Source organism: Ischnura elegans, chromosome 6 (assembly GCF_921293095.1).
Source record: "Ischnura elegans chromosome 6, ioIscEleg1.1, whole genome shotgun sequence".
Taxonomy (NCBI): Eukaryota; Metazoa; Arthropoda; class Insecta; order Odonata; family Coenagrionidae; genus Ischnura; species Ischnura elegans.
In genome coordinates this window covers 22,472,773-22,485,467 of record NC_060251.1, presented here as the reverse complement: position 1 = coordinate 22,485,467, position 12,695 = coordinate 22,472,773, and the positions used below count along the sequence as shown (strand labels likewise).

At 39.9% G+C, this 12,695-nt stretch overlaps 1 protein-coding gene across 1 annotated transcript in view; it reads right to left on the bottom strand.

Moving 5' to 3' along the window:
• Positions 1-131: 131 nt before the first annotated feature.
• Positions 132-12,695, bottom strand: part of LOC124160877 (protein lethal(3)malignant blood neoplasm 1-like) — a 95,028-nt gene continuing 82,464 nt past the window's right edge. Inside the window, exons 2-4 of the mRNA XM_046536985.1 lie at positions 4,400-4,568; positions 2,455-2,580; positions 132-1,227 (exon numbers count right to left, since the gene is read on the bottom strand). Of these exons, the coding sequence (XP_046392941.1) occupies positions 284-1,227; positions 2,455-2,580; positions 4,400-4,568 (1,239 nt within the window). The 3' untranslated portion in view covers positions 132-283. The remainder of the gene's footprint in view (positions 1,228-2,454; positions 2,581-4,399; positions 4,569-12,695) is intronic.

The following is a 12,695-nucleotide window of genomic DNA, read 5'->3' as shown; positions in this document are numbered from 1 at the left end:
AATAACCGTAAATGTGCAGTTTTTCACTATATAAATACTGTACATTATTAAATAATGTTTTTAATGATATCATTTCTGATATGAATCAAATATAGGAAAAAGAATATTGGGCCACTCGAATAAAATATTACTGAAGGTGATCACATTTTTAATAAAAACAAGCTAATACAGGTGACACATACGAAGATGGAATTTATTGAAATTATTTTCACAGAATGGTGTTTATGAAACAATGCGTTTTAAAATGAAAATAAGTACATTGAAGTAAGGTAGCTGTTGCGTTTCAATTAAACCATTTGAATTCATATCCCTTCAACCCATAGTCCTTTTCTGTTTCTAATTTTGGTGTCTCTTCATCAGTCAGACGAACCTTTGTTATGTTTGGCTGATATCCGAACTCATTTGCTTCGTAAACCACACGCTGACCTTCTCCATCCCTGTGGTTCGCATAATATCCTCCTTCTTTCGAACCACCCTTATATCCAGTTTCATGATGACCGTGGAAACCAACGGTATAATTGAACTTGTAATGAGGGCCTCCCTTTTCTCCTGGAGCCAACCCGAAGCCTTCTGAACCACCAGGCCCCTTATTTATTGAATTCTGTCCTCTATCGCCCGGGCGTTGAGCATTAAGAGGATTGTCTGCGGGATTTCGTCCATTGAAAGGAGAGTTCGGGTCATTCGATCCAGGTCTCCCTCTGACCCCCTGACTGGGTCCACCGCCGGCTCCCTGCCCTGGCCTACCGCCAGCACCCTGACCAGATCCACCGCCAACTCCCTGACCGGGTCTACCGCCAGCTCCCTGACCGGGTCTACCGCCAGCTCCCTGACCGGATCCACCACCAGTTCCCTGACCGGGCCTGCCGCCAGCTCCCTGACCGGGTCTTCCTCCAGCACCCTGTGGTCTTCCTTGTCCAAGTCCTCCGACGCCTTGAGTGAAGGGCGCAGACGGCCTACCAGGCGATCCTTGTCCGAACGAGCCTGGCGGGAGTACACCGACGCCTTGTCCAGCGGTGGGCGGTCTACTTCCGGAGCCAGGTGTTCCTCCCAGGGGCCCGGGAGGCGGTCTCTTGGTGGTGGTAGGCACGACGCAACTGCTGCATCCGATCTGACCGCTAAAGGGGCCGTTGGGTTTTTTGGTGGTCGCCGGCTGCGGGGGCGTGGGGGCCGCCGCGGGTCGGGCGATGGCCCCTACAGACTTGGTGGGGGGTTTCTCGGTAGGAGGACCTGTGGAAAATTAAATGCCATAAGATAAACCTCATCAAACGAAAATTCTGATCGGTATGAGCAAAGTAAAAAGATGACATGAGTAAAAAATAATGTCCTCTTAAATAAATAAAGTCCTCTTTTCCCAAATTAAATCAAAATATTTGAATTTCACAAAAATAACTGTTACATTGGCGCAGAGAAGTTTTGAGGGTTGCATCGTCCCCCAGAGTAAACGCTGATCCTGAGAAATCTATTTGAGAGATCTCTATACCTAGAGAAACTTATGGAGAATAATTGAAGTAAATTAACTTTATAACCACTCCTATAACGTTTAGGTTTTTAAGATTGTTGCTTTTACGAGAAAGCCAAATTTGAACGGTTGAGATCACATAAAAGAAACCTAATGAAACCCGCCCTCAAAGGATTTTTCTAATTGCACTACTGGCATTTTTACTTTTCAGCATAACTACAAGCCTTCCGTGAATAAAATCCCAGAAAGAACGTAGTGATGCAGAGATAAAGCTGAGCTCTCAATCACGAAAAAATCATTCAGCCAAATTCAGAACAGAATTTTTTTCAAATAAGTACTGGAAAATGGCGAAGGCATTCAAAGAGCTTTGCATATGCTCTATTATCACAACTTATGTGGTCCATACATAGTGGCCCTTGAGGTGAGGGAACTAGGAGCGAAGCAATTTTTTCGCAGCAGAAGCACAGTTTTTACAGCCTCTTTGACTAGAATAAGCGAAGTAGGGCCACGTCACGTCGCGTCATACCTAACCTCCGTAATATACAATTTTTATGATCTACAATATGGGCATAACACTCCCAATTTGATTTAAATATTTAGACGGCAACGTTTTATTTGTGATCCCAAAGAAATCCATTTTTAGGGCTCTACAACGCTCAAGATATCTCCTATTAACCATATCTGAGCATGAGTACAAAAAACCTTATAAATACCTTACTATTGTACGATAGGGTGCAATATTAAGGCATATTGTCAGTGTAGGAATCGATCGTAAGCAACTAAAAATCTTGTAGCCGACATGAAAGTTTAGAAATTTATTCATATACTTATGATCCTTACCCAAAATTACATAAATTGATTGTCACAATCAAATTTTTGAAAATTAATCAAATTATCTTATCCCCAAACAGCACTGAAACTTCCGTAAACTGTATAGGACAAATGATTTTATAGTCAAAAATATTCAACTGATCTTATAACAGAATGTCTCTTACCGATGTATTTCCGACTCCGTGAAAGTATGTGGAACTTGCCCTCTTCATCCGTGGCATAAACAGTCGTAAGGTAGAAGAAATCAGCTGTCACGAAGCCAAATTCTCCCATGATAATTCCTTGCTCATCTGAAAGATGCAAAAATATTAAATAGATAAAAAAAGGATTCAGGAACGGCCTCTTGCTCTTATATTTTACCAGCAGTCATAATTAAATCACTTGTATCAACATAATATGCTTAATAGAAATAAACATCACTAGGGAAAGGATATTAAAAAAATTATACCATTAAAAATTTAAATCGACGAAGATTCTAACATGACTGAAGGTAATAGCAAATTTAAAAAAATATAAATATAGAAATAACGGAAATTCAAGCGGATAGAGCGCTAACGTATATTTGAGCAGTGTTTATTCTCATGGAAATCAATGTCATTCGGTGCTTCTAAATTTCATGATAGCAAGAGGTATTAAATTTAAATAAAATTAGAATATTAAATTTAATATAGGTAAGAGACTCTACTTTGAATTGCATGCAATGCTAAGTAATGGAACATCGAAACAACTGGACTATGAAATGGAGAAATTAGTAGAAATCAGGCGGGTTCTTGCCGATAATCTCATTAATATCCTGGGATCCTTGGTTTCCATTGTCCACAGACCCAGTGGTGTAGCCAGGGGGGACCAGGGGGTCCGCCCCCCCCCCCCCGAAATATAAAAACACAATTATTTTCCTTCATTAAAGAAAACAAAATATTGAAAAATCATGAATTTACAAAATATTTTTAAATGAAGATTTTTCGATAGTGAAAAGTGTTAAAATTAGTTTAAAACCCATTACTTAGTACCCTGTTCTTCAAAAATTTTCCTCGCTGGTTTTGCACCCCCCCCCCCCCCCCCCCAACGAAATTCCTGGCTACGCCACAGCACAGACCCCATGGTTTTGGTACTTCTTTCTCTTCAGGTGGCATCTAATATTATTTATAACTCCGGCCGAATACCCAAGTTTTAATGTGTTACCTTCAGGTAACCAAACATATTATCACAGGAACAGTAAAATTTACACGGAAGGAGACACACCAAGCTTACTCGTACCCTCCGCCTGCAGGTATTCCCATTTTCGATTTATTTAATTTTTCGGCATGCAGTCGATTAATCCTTATTCTATTTATAAACATTGTTATCTTTTTCCCCCCTCTCCCGTTAATTAAGCTTAAGTAAACCCAAAAAATGGAGCTTGGAGGCTCAGTGGGTAGAGCGATGGGCTAGTTATGAGAGAGTGCTGGATTAAAAAACCAGGTGAAGCCTTCGGACACCCCTAACAAAACCCTTCGAAGTACCAGATGGTCTGATGGAAACTCTCCCACCCTGAACACGAGGCATTCACACGCCAGTAACTTAGCTGGGGGTGAGCTTTATCCCCACACAACGAAACCAACCTTCAGGATGAATGAGAGGATAACATGTGGTAAGAAATTATTATTCGCAGTAGTAGTTATAGCAGTAGTTATAACAATAATAAGTTTATGATTTTGACTGGATGACATCCCTCAAAATACTACTAGCTTACTTGTTTTCACGAAGAGAAATTCCAAAAATCTGGCACGATCCTTCGACGTTCTGCAGGTATTACGACGGATATTTAATTGCAATCTATATTCCCAAAAATACTGACAAACAAGGAGCTCATGCTCACCGGATATAGATTGTATCTTTGGATGGCCGAAATTAAAGAAATTTTAGTTTCACTAAATTTTAAATGAAGAAATCCAATGAGTTTTTTCAGATAAAATAAATTTAAAATAAAAAAGAGGCAGGTAGTACATTGATATTAGTAGATGATTGAAAGTACTGCGATGGCTACGGTAGACGATTTATTTTCCTCGCTTGGGAGAGTCTCGGAACCAGTGGGGCCACCCCTTATATTCGTAAATGCTTCGAACCCACTTTTCTCCTCCTTCCTGTGATGGTGATCCTCGATGTTGAACTGGAACTTGTATGGTCTCTTCTCGTACTCCTCCTCCTCCTTCGACTTCTGCCGCTGCGGGGAGCCGGGCGCCACCTGCGCCAATAGGACGGCCAGCGCCAGCAGGGTGGTGGCGGCGAGGGCACATTCCTGAAATCGGATAAGAGAGAGTAAAAGATAGGGTGGGATGGCATTCAAATCATTTCAAGGATAAATATCACCCGACAACCTTAACTTCCGCACAAATAGCCTTAACCATGGAAAATATTTAGCAAATTTTATTTCGTAAACAATAAGAATAGGGGTCAAAGAGGGAGTTTTAAAAACAATTCTTTGGAGCACTCTAAACAAATAAGTTAATAATTTATCCTTTAGTAGGAAATAATGGCGGGCTATCCAGCGGCATAGATTTACGGAGTCAACACGCAAGTACACAGCAAGTACACGCTAAGTGCTAGAATTTCACAGAGGAGACATCATTTGCCTTGACCGGGATTCAAATTTGGATCCCCAGAATTCGTGCCAGGTACCCCACCCATTAAGTTAAGCCTGAATCTCAGGATTTTTTTTCCATCCGTCAAAGTGATAGCTCCAGCTATAGGTTTTCAAGGACCTAAAGAGTGATCCCTCGACCCATCATTTTCTGAATCGCACGGTCATTCCCACCATCCTTTTTTTCATCGTTTATTCCATCATTATTCGTATTTGAAACTGTCACTCAATTAAAAGTCAAGCGTGATGTTACGATCGCTGTTAGCGGCCGTGCCTTCTGATTGGCCGAAAGACGGTAGCAGCGATGTTTTCAGCGACGAACGTAATTACCATCTCCCGAGGAAAACGATCGCGTGATACAGATATTTTTCCTCCATCATTGGAATTATCGCTGGAGCTGTCCCTCGAAAGAGATGGACAAAATGATCGTATGATTCAGGCTTTGCCAAGACATTTCTTCTGGAAAATGGCGAAGGCACTCAAATAGCTTTGCATATGTCCTATTATTATCAGAGCTTATGTGGTCCGTCCTTGAGGTGAGGGAACTACGAGTGAAGCAATTTTTTCGCAGCAAAAGCACGTTTTTCACAGTCTTTTTGATTAGGCGTCGCGATGAAAATAAGCGAAGTAAGGCCACGTCATGACGCGTCATACCTAAACTCAGTAATATGCTATTTTTATGAACTATAATATGCGCATAACACTCACAATTCGAACTCAAATATTTAGACGGCAGCGTTTTATTTTGATTCCAAAAAAATCCATCTTTAGGACTCTAAATCACTCAAGATATCTATTCATCCTATATCTGAGAATGGGTACCAAAACCTAAATGCCTTACTATTGTACGCTAAGGAGCAATATGAAGGCATTTTTTCAGTGTAGGAATCGACCGTAAGCAACAAAAAATTTTGTAGCCGACATGAATGTCTAGAAATGTATTCACATACTAATGATCCTTACCCAAAATTACATGTAATTGTTGGTATAATAATATATGCATAAATTGATTATCACAATCAATTTTTTAAAATTATCTTATCGCCAAACAGCACTGAAACTTCAAAATTTCTATAGCACAAATGATTTTATGGTACAAAAATATTCAGCTGGTCTTGTAACAGAATGTCTCTTACCGATGTATTTCCGATGGCTTATCTTTTATAAAAAATTCACCGCTTCTCGAATAACCTCCTCTATGTCCTCTTTTAATACCCGCACGGCTAATAGTTATCAATTATTTTGCCCTTACGAAAATGAGATTACGCGGATGATGATTAAGAGGATGCGTTAAAGTAATACAATTACTATGAATTATACTAGTATGTAAGAGCTCCAAGAAAAGTTACCCCAGAAAATACTGGTACCCATTTGACACCCACGCATAGTCTCGTCAATATGAAATGCGAGCCGCAGTTCCGTGACACTATGATTACGCGGCCCGCAGTTCTACGCAACTATGATTTCGCGAACAAAATTCACTAACTCTTGGTTTACCTTGTGGTATTCCATTATAAGTTTTTCCTCGATATACACAATTACTTAATAATAAGTGATATAAGTAATTGTGTATATCCAGGAAAAACTTGTGATTTCGCGGCCCGCAGGGTAAAAATGGTTGTCGACCCTTGGAATATGTCGAATAGATAATATTTTGGAAGCGAAAAATTGGCGAACTGAAGTGAAAACCGCATTGCACACAAATTTTACTTTACTACTTGTTTTGCTAAATTTTAAGAAAACGCTTACGAAATAACGCGAATGAAACAAATCGATTAGACACGCGTTTTGGCGAGGAGCGAAAGGGAAAGGTATTTTCCTTGGTCGGAGGAGGAGGGGTCAATGGCGACCCCCTCCTCCTAAACCCCCCACACATTCCATATGCGACGCATGCGATACCACACGCATTCCATATGCGACACCTGACCTCCAACGTTTGACCCTCTCCTCGGCGCTTAGTTTTTTCATTAATATTTTTTTTATTCTCACGTAGCTGCGCCACCCGCAGCAGGTTTTTCTCGAATCGCCTCGGGCCGACATGGAGCACTTTTGCCTTCTCGCAAACATCGCCGAAATGAAGCCTTAAAAGCGGAGGAATGTCGCGGGATGTTTAGCGAGGACGTTCAACGAGGAGGGGGAGGGGGAATAAAGGACAGAGCCAGAAGACTCCGAAGATCATTAAATTTTCTAATATTTAGGGAGAATGAATCTTTCGTTCTTCTTGTTTTGATAATCTCAGTTGTTGAATTTTAAAAATTAATGTCAGTTGTTATTTTATGTGAAACATTAAAAATAAATAAAAATTAAATAAATAAATTTAAAAAATGATAAAATAAAAAAAAATGTCACTGGTAACAACACATAAAATAGCAAATTGATAAAAAGTAAAAGAAAAAAAATATCATATCTAACTTGTCAATATCATTCTATGCAATTGTTAAAAAAATGCTTTATTTCATGTTCTCTATGTTTAGTTTTTAAGCAGCAGTTAACACAAACAACACTTTACTCAAAAACACTGACAAATGCGCATTAAAATTCTTTCTATTGTCCTCTGGCTGTTTGGGGTGAACGCGGTTCCCCAGGACACCTTCTGAATCCGCCTGCATTGGGATAATTAATGAGAAAAAGAACGCGGGTACAATACTCCGTTTTCCAACAATTGGCGGCTAGATGACACATAAAGCTAGCGGCAAAGTTATATAATGTAATTTTTAAGGAAAATATTTTACGATGCATTTACAAGGTTTAATAGCGGAAGGAAAAATATATGAATTGGAGATGAGACAAGAAATCTTGTGTGTGAGATATAGACATTAAGAAAAGAAGGTGATATCCTTGTTAGGAAAGAAGAAGAGTGGTTACATTACACACGATGATAGAGAAGGGGAACTATTGGTAGAGATATACCTACGGAAGATGGTGTGGATGGAGCTTACAGTGAGGCGTGAAGGGATGCCAAAACCTAAGACTGAAGGATGGATGCTAGACGAAGGAGGAAGAAGAGACGTGAATATGCGTAGGGCAATTAAAATGTCTGCTCTTTCCCGGCGAACAATAGCAGTAAGGATTTCTCGGACTTTGCACCGGCTCAGGTCCTCCATATATCCTCTCAATATTTCGATAAGCAACTCGCCCATTATCTTCAGGGATTCAGGAATTCAATGCCATTTCGAATTCCTGAATCCCTGAAGACGATGGACGAGTTGCTTATCGAATCATTGGAAGGAGACATGGAGGGCCTGAGCCGGTGCAAAACCCGAGAAATCTTTACTGACACGTACGGCATTTTATTAGCGTATGTGAACACGTTTACCAGAGGCGAGCGAAGGCGAAACAATATGCCCTTGAACATAGCCGACATGACTTTATATCATTCCAATGAAAGAGAATTGATTCCTCACTTCGTCTCACAGTAGTGATATCTTAAGTGAAAGTTAAATATTGTCAATCTTGGAATAAGTGAATTAATGACGCGATAACCCTCGTTACAACCTCGATTTATAATCTTTCCGGGTAGAGAAAAGAGTCTGTTTTATCCACAAATTTGGATACCAACTGTTGAAGCTGAGAGCAAAAATAATCCCTCGTATTTCAGAGTTCCGTTTATGAATGTCGCTTATTGCGCATGACGACTGAGTGTAGAATAAAGCGTACTCCTGAGAGAAAAGTTGGTATGGAGGGTTTATATTTTCACGATATATAGGAAATTCTAAACACGAACATCAGTCAAAAGTTTCATTGCGAGACAGAGACATGAAATAGCCATTCATTGAAAATCAGATACCTAACGTTAATTAAAAATTATGGCGAAAACAAATTAACATACCCTCTCTTAACGGTACCACTCTTATAAATAACAGTCAGTTGTCGACCCTCCCAAAAATATATATATTTACCACGTACTTTTTTTAAGGACATATCAGTACAATTAATGGAATCCAGAAATCAAAAATCTTCCGAGGATTAACCTTGGAATTGAATACGAAAAATATTGTATTTCAGCCGAAGCATTTGCTGAATATATCGCTCATTATCCAGCCGGTAGCCGCCACTGATTCATTAGTTTACTCATTTGCATTACAGACAGTAAGATGCAAGTTCTAAGAGCCTTGAAACGTGGTAACTATTTTAATTTATATGTGTGATAAGCGATGCAACGGTTATAGGTTATCAGTATTTTAAGAGCATACGAACATAAGAACATGGGCGAACATACATTCTTAAAAGCTCAATATTTGCTGCCCCAGCCATTTTCATTTCATAATATTCACGTTAGCAATCCTTTCATCTAATTATTTTATTAATTTCTTCGAGGCAAAAATATTCACGTCCCGGGAGAACGAGAAGAAGAATTTTTAATTTCCTTATCCCCAGGAATATTGGAGAAAGTCAAGGCTAACACCGTGATCTTCCTGATTGAGTTATAGGCAGTTAGCTGCGAGCGGTCACATTACATCAACACCCTCAGGGGATCCGCCAAGGACATTCGTGCTCCTATTAAATCAAAACGAAGCGACACTTCCTTTAATTGAGGATGAGAGCGAGCGGAGAATTTCCCAGTGTTAAGAGGTGAACCGTGAAAAAGCTGGTGGCACAATATTTAATAGGCAGGGAAGGTTCATCATCAATTACGACGTGAAAATAATTTTGTTCGATTTTATGGTTGAGTGCCACGGATTTAGCGCCGACGGACTGGAGTGTGAAACCAATGTATGCACTGAAATTTTTAAGAACAAGCGATAAATTCAGAGTGTGCATCTTTGTGCAAATAAACTCTTCTGGATGCATAGTTTACTCCAAAATGGATTATGTTCCAAGGCTCATGATGTGTAGTATATCCTACTGAGCCTCTTGGAAGGTCGGCAAGTTTTTTGCGTCACGTATTAACGGATAAAAACGAAAATTTTAATGAATAAAATCAGATTAGGTGTGTAATAAAATATTTATAGAGTTTCATAATTATAAAAAGTATGCTGACAAAAATCATCAGTCAAAACACTACGTGGACAGTGAATATGCCTGTTAAAATATTTTCGACCAACTTTTGAAAACTTGAAAACAGGGACTGTAAATGTATTTTTTAGTTCACCGTTATAAATTATCATAGATAGCCATTTGGAATTGTTGAATGATGGAAAAATAGAAAAAAATGTGAAATCCACGCGTAAATTTAATTCACGGCACAGGTAGTGACTATTTATGCCATATTCACCACTTTAATATGGCGAAACCATCAGAATCTCAAACTTCATAAACTGGGCGGGGATTAACGGGCGAAAAATTAACGCAATCGAGCCCAATCAGTTCGTTCCCTATCGCAACCACCTCGATTAATCGATTGAATTTAAATTTATGATATGATAAATTATCAATCTAAACGCTTGATGATAAAATCATAAATTCCATAAATCATTTATAATAACTCGATTACTAGGCAAAGTTTTGAGGAATTTCAGTACCCCTGAATTTTTTGGCATGCAGTGACTGACTTTGGTGTACACATTTGTGTTACATTGGGTATGATTCAAAACTGAGAGCCTTGAGACGTCATGACTAATTTTATGCATGTGTGTGGTTAGCTATTGTTCTTTTCAATATTATTAATATAAGCATGGGCGGATCCAGGATTTCTTTCTGGGAGGGGCACAAGCACGGCCGTATCCAGGATTTTGTTCAGGGGGGGGGGCACAAGGATACCTCGTTATACAAAACGAATGCAATGATAATGGGACCGTATCAAAAATCTAGCGTATTTTTAAGGGTCTGGGGGGGGGGGGCACGTGCCCCCGTGCCCCCCCCCTGGATCCACCTATGAATATAAGCGTGCATTTAGAGGTCCAGGCAAATTAACGGCTGAATAACAAGTTAGGCAGCGAAGTGCATCCGTTAAAAGGGAAAGAAATGGTTACTAGTACAGTGAATACCAAGCGCTGAAAGTTTACCCATTAGATTGATAACACTTACACTGACCTATTGAGTCTCCCACCACTCTCCCTGAGGATTGACTTCTGGCTACCTGCCAGAACACAGAGAAAAGAAAGTATTCCAGTAGCTAATGTACAATATGACGACTGTAGAAGGAATATTTTTATTCATCAATCTCAAAAGTATATGGGAACATAAACATCTCTTTCATGAAGTAAAGTTAACAAAATACCTCTTCGATTTTCACGCGTATCATCCGAAGCGGGTAGGCTAACGAGGCGAGAAAAGCGGAGGCAATTACCCGGGAAGATATGAGGTCGTGAAGGTGGCGATCAGTCTTCGCGGTGATTAGGTGTGGATCATCGAGGGAATAGCGTTGATGATAGGTAGGTAGTATGCTCGTGCCTTCATATTAAGGCGTTTTAATGCCACGGCGATTTATGGCTTATTATTCTACGGTAATAGTTTTTCTCCTAGAGATTCTCCTAGACGGCAAGGAGACAGCGTTAAGTTTATACAAGGTCGATTATTCTATTTCTATCACCCAAATGAGTACATAAATCACGTAGGCAAAGTGATTTTCTCGTAGTTCTCTACGTCGCGACGTCAACGAGTCGGCTATAATAATCGGGACTCCGCAATCAAGTGGAGATTTAATTTACACTTATATTTTGGAGTAACAAAACTGTAAGTACAGACTTTAAAGAATACCTAAAGTTGTGGATTCGGTATCATTTTCCGACGAATGCATTCAATGACCAGTGATCACGCTTTCAGTTACGATACCTGAACGCGAGATTTCGCTAACACAGACAGTCGAGAGGTGCACAATTATCTTCAGTCACGGGTTTCATAACCGAGCCGTAATAGGGTGGTTTCCTATAATTTTTTTTATTGCCTAAATCGAAAGATTTTTACTCCTGGAGTACGTATTTCACGCTTTTAGATTTTTAAATGACGATATCTATTTTTCGCGATTAAATGAAAAGTGAAAATTTTCAAGCGCGCGAAAACGCGACGGGTAAGTATGAATGCCGGGAAAAACTCCGTGTGACGTCGTTCTGGTTCCCGCTGCCGCAACTGAGGTGACCTTGGGGCGAGGCTCTGAGCGCTGATACGACGCAGGATGCTAGCAGGTAGCAGAGTACCATACTAGCTGGTAGCACTTCGCTTAAATAAGGATTATTAATACCTTATCAAACGAAGAAAACTTTCCGACCAAAGGCAGTTTTAATAGGTGATTATTAAGACATGTTTCCCTAAGCTCTGTGCCTCATACATGCATTGGTAATCTCAGACGATGTAAATCTCCTATCTACTCGTATAGAAACTAGGTCCCTGTGACGTCACGTAGAGTGGCATCGCATGGGCGCCCATCTGGCCTTTTTCAAATGAGGATAAAATTGACCCTTGCCATTCGTCTAAACCGGTATTTCTGAAACCAAATAATTTGTATATTATGAATACGCTAATGGTGGGTAACGAATCGCAATCAATGCCTTTCGTTTTCTTTGATGAAGGAAACTACCCTATTACGGCCGCATTGATGGGATGAATTCTAGTTTCCCGCGAAGTGAAAGACAGATTGAAATGGAGATTTTTCATATCACTTTTGCGTTAGACATACAGGAGGACATAACCGTGGACAAGTCAGCGGCGTATCTTTACGGACCCACCCGCAAGTGCACATAAAGAGGGAACATTCCGCAGAGGAAATATCAGTTGCCTCAACCGAGATTCGAGCCTGGCTCTCTCGAATTAATGCAAGGTGCCCTATCATTAAAGATGACAAGGCATCTTTTTCCTCTTCGGAGTTCTGTTGCATTTAGAGAACAAGGTGGTTTATGATATCAGACG